General features: G+C 40.3%; 1 protein-coding gene across 1 annotated transcript; it reads right to left on the reverse strand.

The window, feature by feature from the left end:
* Nucleotides 1–1815: 1815 nt before the first annotated feature.
* On the reverse strand, nt 1816–7325 carry mettl21a (methyltransferase like 21A). Its single transcript, XM_036560237.1, has 4 exons — nt 7254–7325; nt 5282–5453; nt 4038–4149; nt 1816–2611 (listed from the first exon to the last, which is right to left on the reverse strand). The coding sequence occupies exons 2-4, from the start codon at nt 5426–5428 to the stop codon at nt 2214–2216; spliced, it is 657 nt and encodes a 218-aa protein (XP_036416130.1). The 5' UTR covers nt 5429–5453; nt 7254–7325; the 3' UTR covers nt 1816–2213.
* Between the last annotated feature and the right edge of the window lie 1087 nt (nt 7326–8412).

Here is an 8412-nt window from a genome sequence, read left to right on the forward strand (position 1 = left end):
TTCTCAAAGAAGCAAATGACTTGGCCTGCATGCGTAACACTTCATAACACACGAAGGCTCAATGTAATTGACATGGTTTTGGCGTTTAGAGCCATATGCAAAAGTATGAGCACCCCCGCTTAACACATCCTCTACAGGAAACTTAAATATTGCACAATTTGAGTTGAAAATATTGGAAAAAAAAAAAACACAAAAAGTGCATTTGTTTTTTTTTGCAATATGTTAAATCCAGCAAACAAACAGCAAATTGTGTATTATCACTGTAGAGCAGGGGGTCTTAACCTTTCCACCTTAAGGTCCACCCATTTATCACTAGAAAGCATGAAGGCCCAGAAGAAAACAAAACTCAACGTTTCTGCTTAAAAATGTCATTTTTAGGGAAATTTTCAACACAGTGATGTTTGGGTAACCAACTCTGGAGATATTGAATGTGTATCAGTATCAGATACAATATCTGCAGAATATTGGTGCGAGTGGACAACTGAAAGGTCAACGAAGCTGCCTTTGGGGACTGTCATTGCACGGCTTATATTAATGTGTTAAACTGTCTGAAACATCTTATTTCTTTCTTGTTGTTAAGTCACTGAGTTTTATGACAAAGTGCCCCCCACAGACCACTGGTCCCCCTCAGAATAGGTTCAAGGACCACCAAAGGGTCCTTCGCGGCCCACTTGTGGTCCTCGGCCCAGTGGTTGAGAAACCCTGCAGTAGAGAATGTGTTAACTTATTTTCACTTAGAAAATCAATGGAATTTGACCAGAGGCACCAAAACACTGGCATATACCTGTATATGTCTAATATATGAACACAAAACTTATTTTTCTAATCAGATTATCATGCGTTCACAGCATACAGGACTAGTGGGCATGCTCTGAAAGACTAGGCTCTGCCCGACTCCACAGCGCACTCTTGTGGTAAGGCAGTGGACGTACACAAAAATAAACCATGAACAAGCAGGCAGACTGGCACTCTGACCCACTGACGCTCAGTGGAAAGTTGGGCTATAAATATTACATAAATATTACTTGAATAAAACTCGATTACTTGCTAATAATAGTCAGTGATTAACATTGAATTGATATTGATTACCTGGTAGTTTGAAAGATAATAATGGTTCATAGTTTAAACCTACTACTCCTACCACTCCTTCAACACGATGATAGTATGAGAAGAGACTTATGTTACTTTCACATTACAAGCCTCATTACTCAAATCCGAGTTTTTGCTCAGATCCGATCTGTCTGACATGATGGTTCGTTTAAGTAAGTGATTCAAATCTGTCAATGTGACGAACCGGCGTCCTGAAATGACCCACATGAGCACATCCTACTCAGTAACGCCACGTGAACGAATCACGTTCATCATCAGCACAAACTAACGAGCAGAACGAGCTTCGCTGAGAAGATCATTAACTCTGATCAGCTCTCAGCTTCATTATTAGAGTGAGACGAAGGAGAAAAAGGTGAGATGAGCTGCTTTTCCACCGTTTACAGGCTTTAACTTCTGTTCGGCGCTGCTGCCATAGTAACGCTGAATGATGGCGCACAGGCAGTGGAAAAAAAGCACATGAATTCCGATCTGAGCGTCACATTAAGGTCACACGGCCACGAATCGGATACGTATCCGATCTAGGACCACATATGAAAGTGGCTCAGGTCGGATTTGAAAAGATCAGATTTGTCCACACAGCCCTGAAAACATCAGATCTGAGTCACATTAGGGCAAAAATTTGGTAATGTGAGCTTAGCCTTTGGCTGGAGTTCTGAGGGGATTCTGCTTTGGACCGCCCTGGATGAAAAGACTAAGGAACAAGGAGGAAACAAGGTGGTGGTGGGGTGCAATGATGATGGAAACTAATGGGACCATGCCCTTCCCACACTTCAGTTATTTGAACTGAAGCAGACTGAGGCATGCATACACACACACACACACAGACACTTTTTTTAAATCAAGTCTTTTACAGGCTTCTTCGCTCTTTAGAAAGGCTTTGTGTGGTCTGTTGTTCGATTACATCCCATTTTTATTGTTTTTAAAACTTTGTCTGTTCAAGTAGTCACCAAAATAATCAGTAACTTATTTAATTACTAACACAATCAATAATGACAGACCTACTAGGAAAGAAAGGATATCAGCGAAGTGTTTTGGCCACAGGAGTAAAAGGCTTGTTGCCAGAATGTCAGTCAGAATCAGAGCAGAGAACCCGAGCTGGACCCTCAGAGTTCAGGCTTGGTCTTAATCCTCACAGCTCTGTAGATACGAATGTCCCTCTGTTCATCGTAATGAACTTCCTGTACGGAGAACAGCCTCCCCAGCATGCCTAGAAATCGCTCGTCCCGCTCGTATCGGATCCGACACGACAGCAGAACCTCAGTGTTCTCCGAGCTCAGGTGTTCTAGAGTCTGTAGAAGGGCGGGGAACGTTTCCTCCAGGTAAACGATGTCTGCTCCGAGAACGAGGTCGTAGCTGCCTGAGGGATAGCGCTGTAGTCCCTCTCCCCAGGTCAGCTCGGACACCTGCACCGCCTCCTGCAGGTCTGGAGGAATGTTCTCACGCACGTTAGCGCTCAGAAACTCCAGCGCAGGCTTCCGGTCAGTGATCGTCACGGTGGCTCCTGAGAAGAGTGAGAAGGCATGAGTTAGTACAAAAAAGTGGGTTTAAACACCAACACAATTATATTTACACAGGGAACGGAATTTTTTTGTTTATATTTAGCCTTGAATTTTAGTATTGTAGGACCGAAGCACTTAGATTGTCATCTGCTCTATTAATTATGTAAGTTATATACACCAATCAGGCATAACATAATGACCACCTCCTTGTTTCTACACTCATTGTCCATTTTATCAGCTCCACTTACTATATAGGTGCACTTTGTAGTTCTACAATTACAGACTGACAAGGTAGGAGTGTCTCATAGAGTGGACAGTGAGTGGACACAGTGTTTAAAACCCTAGCAGCACTGCTGTGTCTGATCCACTCGTACCAGCACAACACACACTAACACACCTTCACCACGTCAGTGTTACTGCAGTGCTGAGAATGACCCACCACCCACATAGTACCTGCTCTGTGAGGGTCCATGGGGGTCCTGACCACTGAAGAACAGGGTAAAAGGGGGCTAACAAAGTATCAGAGAAACAGATGGACTACAGTCTGTAATTGTAGAACTACAAAGTGCACCTATATAGTAAGTGGAGCTGATAAAATTACCGTATACACTAAATATTTGAACATATTTTCAATGAATCAACTAACGTCAAAGTCTCCTGAGGTCACTGGTGATCGATCAAATCAAGTATTAAAGTAATGCTATTCTCTCTAAGGTCATTTCCAAGTTTAATTAGAGTAACTTAACAGGAGAAGGAAAAACGTTCTTAACTTCTTAACGTTCTTTAATGGAAGTTAATTAAGATATTTATTCCAAGCAATTTTGGACCATGTCTTTTGGTCCACTCATCATGAAATGTAACCAGCATCTTGCGACAAAATTATATCAAAAAATGAAAAACTACAAAAATGGAGATGCAAGGTTTTGTTCTGACAGTGACAATATGGATCATTAAAAGTACAGATTAATTTAGCTCTAATTAAACTTTGAAATGACTAAAGAGAACAGCATATATCCAGCTCCAACTGTCTATATCAAATAAATAGATATCGTTGCTGTCAGAACTGTGATACAATATGACTGCGAAACCTAATGACTGTGGAAAATAACTGCAGTCGGGTTAAATGATAGCGAAATAACTGCAATCAGAAGAGCATGTAAGAAATGTGACAGGCCTAGTCAGAGCAAAATGTCGTATCTCAAAAAATTTGAAATTTATTCCAAGTCATTTTTTTACCATTTCTACTGGTCCATCTATGATGAAATTCTGACACAGTGTAATATTTAAAATTTGGTGATATTAAATTATATCAAAAAAAGAAATACTACAAAAATGGAAACAGCGACAATATGGATCATTAAAATTCAGGGTGCATCAAAAATGTGTTAACTTAGCTCTAATTGGAAAAAATAACAATATTGCCCCCACCAAGCAGCGCGGCCACTATGCCCACCAGTCCAGTGCCAGCTCCCAGCTCAATAACGGCCCTCCCCTTCAGGTCCACATGGCCAAGCTCCAGATACATGCACAGCACCACTGCCTGAGAAAGAGGGGCAAACACAGTTTAAACAGTGAGAGATAAAGAGGATATGATAACTCTACTCTGGGTATTTGGGTTAGTAGCCTAACATAAACCTCATTCAAGCTGCATTTTCAGAGCTAAATGAGATGTAAACTAACAGTCCGACAGCTTCACCACTGTGCTGGAAACTGACCAATAAATGAGGCCCATTAACTCTCCTGATTTTTTTTGTCACTAAAAATACAGTAGATGTTTTCTGCTTGGGCTAATAAATCATGACAGTATGCAACAAGATGGGTATAATCTCTGATTATAGGGTCAGGATTATCATCTCGGCCTAATATTACAATAAGATAAATATAATCCCTGATTATAGGGTCAGGATTATCATCTCAGCCTAATATTATAATAAAATAAATATAATCCCTGATTATAGGGTCAGGATTATCATCTCAGCCTAATATTACAATAAAATAGATATAATCTCTGAGTATTGGGTCAGGATTATTATCATCTAGGCCTAATATTACAATAAGACGGGTATGATCTCTGATTATAGGGTCAGGATTATCATCTAGGCCTAATATTACAATAAGATGGATATAATCTCTGAGTATTGGGTCAGGATTATTATCATCTAGGCCTAATATTACAATAAGACGGGTATGATCTCTGATTATAGGGTCAGGATTATCATCTAGGCCTAATATTACAATAAGATGGATATAATCTCTGATTATAGTATAAGGATTATTATATTGGCCTAATATTACAATAAAATGGGTATGATCTCTGACTACAGGGTCAGAATTATCATCTAGGCCTAATATTACAATAAGATGGGTATAATCTCTGATTATGGGGTCAGGATTATCATCTAGGCCTAATATTACAATAAGATCAGTATGATCTCTGATTATAGGGTCAGGATTATCATCTCAGCCTAATATTACAATAAAATCAGTATAATCTCTGATTATAGGGTCAGGATTATCATCTAGGCCTAATATTACAATAAGATCAGTATGATCTCTGATCATAGAGTCAGGATTATCATCTTGGCCTAATATTACAATAAGATTGGTATGATCTCTGATTTAAGGTTTAGGATTATTGGCCCAATATTACAATATGATAGGTACAAGCTTACTGCGTCCCACACGACTGCAGCCACTCCTAGTCTATTCCAATCCTGGGCCAGGCGGAGTCGATGTGAGGCGAAGTGGAACTCGGCTGAAGCGCTGTGGATTTTTGAGAGAGCTGGCAGTACGTTCTCATCATACGGCACCAACGCCATGCTGACAGGAAAAGAACTCCAGCTTCTGTTTAAACACAGGAGAAAAGGAAAAAGTTCAGCTGTTTAGGCCCAATACTCCACTTAAATAATGAGGTTCCTAGTGAACTTTTAGAGGAGGGTAAAATATCCTTAAACTGTACTCAAGGAAAAGTAATGTTACTGAAATAACATAACGACTCAGTGGTCACCAAAACCAACTGATGTAAAAACCTAGTATTTAAGTTGAACTGCAATGAACATTATTAGTACATCCATCCAGCATGCATCATATACACCGATCAGACATAACATAATGACCACCTCCTTGTTTCTACACTCATTGTCCATTTTATCAGCTCCACTTACTATATAGGTGCACTTTGTAGTTCTACAGTTACAGACTGTAGTCCATCTGTTTCTCTGATACTTTGTTAGCCCCCTTTTACCCTGTTCTTCAGTGGTGGTGGTGTGTTAGTGTGTTGCGCTGGTCTGAGTGGATCAGACACAGCAGTGCTGCTGGGGTTTTTAAACACCTCAGTGTCACTGCTGGACTGAGAATAGTCCACCAACCAACAATATCCAGCCAACAGCGTCAACTGGCGACAACTGCTGCTGGAGTTTTTAAACACTGTGTCCACTCACTGTCCACTCTATTGGACACTCCTACATTGTCAGTCCACCTTGTTGATGTAAAGTCAGAGATGATAGCTCATCTGCTGCTGCTGCAGTTTGTGTTGGTCATCCTCTAGTCCTTCATCAGTGGTCACAGGACGCTGCCCACAGGACGCTGTCAGCTGGATATTGTTGGTTGGTGGACTATTCTCAGTCCAGCAGTGACACGAGAGGTGTTTAAAAACTCCAGCAGCACTGCTGTGTCTGATCCACTCAGACCAGCACAACACACACTAACACACCACCACCACGTCAGTGTTACTGCAGTGCTGAGAATGATCCACCACCCAAACAGTACCTGCTCTGTGAGGGTCCATGGGGGTCCTGACCACTGAAGAACAGGGTAGAAGGGGGCTAACAAAGTATCAGAGAAACAGATGGACTACAGTCTGTAACTGTAGAACTACAAAGTGCACCTATATAGTAAGTGGAGCTGATAAAATGGACAATGAGCGTAGAAACAAGGAGATGGTCATTATGTTATGCCTGATCCGTGTATATAAGGATCCCCTAAGGTAACATGGTGACTGAGTAATTTGTGGCCTTAATAAAGTAATTGGTTACCACGCCATATTAAAAAAAATAACTACCCTGTCATACATCAGCATAAAATAGGAACTTAAGTTTTTAGGATCTATTCTTCTGTTTTTGGCTCTTTTTGGTCTAAAATAAAATGCTGACTGTCCTAAATGATAAGAGTAACGCAGTCCAGGAGCTGGACCAACACAACAGAATGAAAACTCAAAAGAAAAACTTGATTAGGAGCTAAAAGCGAAGCACAAATGGGAACTGATGATAAATATAGTCATAAATATTCTCTCAGACACACTTAAGTAGCAGATAGAGCCTTAGTAAACAGTACTGCACTGAATTACACGAGATTTTTGCGGATATAGCCAGCTTCTTGTTCGAATTTTCCCGTTCCACCTTAAATGGCAGCAGTTACATTCAGACGCCTGAGGCTGCACCATTAACTGCTGCACCATTTAAGGTGGAACGGGGAAATTCGAAGCAGAAGCTGGCGAAGGGGAAGCTTAACTTCAGCCTCTCGCTTTTTTTAGCTAGAAAACCAGGCCGAACATCGACTTCGACTGATTTTAGCAGCGCATTACGACTAAAAGCCGCTCTATATCGCTAAAATTCAAAGTATTAAGAGTTTTAATCTCACGCAAACCTCGTGCCGCCAGCGGTCAGTGCGAAACGTCACAGGACAGCAGCGCCATCTAGAGGTTCTTCCAGAGCTGTGGTTCTTCTTGTTCTTTTGTGTGAATGGAGGTTGGCAGGCCAGCGTATGCTGCATTACTGCCACCTGCTGAGCTGGAGTGAGACTTCAGACGCACGCGCCAACTCTGTACATCCCACAAAAAAAGAAAAAAAAAAAATCTCATAAACTGACAAACCTGGCGGTGCACCCCGCCCACCTGTGAGCCATATGCAGGTAAGCTCTTCAGTGCACAACTTACAGTGAAGAACAACATGTTTGACCGCTTCTCTGTTCTGACAGTGTCTGTCTGATAGGAACCCATTTCCTCCACTGGACAAAAATATGGATGATTATTATCAGATATGAAGTCATAGCATCTCATAATTATGACTTAAAATCTCATAATCATCAGATTCTATCTCTTAATTGACTCAGTATCTCATAATAATAACTTATGTAATTTTTTCACATAATTATAAGACAGTAAGGCATAATTATGAGATACCAGGTCTAATGCAAAGTCATAATTATGAGATACTAAACCATAAAGTCATAACTATGAGATGCTATGCCATAAGTATGAGATGCTATGCCATAAGTATGAGATACTAAGTCATAACAATGAGATGCTGTGCCATAATTATGAGACACAAATTTATAACTATGAGATGCTATGCCATAATTATGAGACACAAATTCATAATTATGAGATGCTGTGGTATAATTATGAGATACTAAGTCATAAGTATGAGATGCTATGCCATAATTATGAGATACTAAGTCATAAGTATGAGATGCTGTGCCATAATTATGAGATACTAAGTCATAAGTATGAGATGCTGTGCCATAATTATGAGATACTAAGTCATAAGTATGAGATGCTATGCCATAATTATGAGATACTAAGTCATAAGTATGAGATGCTGTGGTATAATTATGAGATACTAAGTCATAAGTATGAGATGCTATGCCATAATTATGAGATACTAAGTCATAAGTATGAGATGCTGTGCCATAATTATGAGACACAAATTCTAGCTATGAAAGTTTAGAAATTCTAGCCTCTACAGCCAAACAGTGCATCACTTATCGAGTGTGGATGTGTCTGAATCCCAAATGACTGTTTCTT

Source organism: Colossoma macropomum, unplaced genomic scaffold, assembly GCF_904425465.1.
Source record: "Colossoma macropomum unplaced genomic scaffold, Colossoma_macropomum, whole genome shotgun sequence".
In the NCBI taxonomy this organism is placed as follows: domain Eukaryota; kingdom Metazoa; phylum Chordata; class Actinopteri; order Characiformes; family Serrasalmidae; genus Colossoma; species Colossoma macropomum.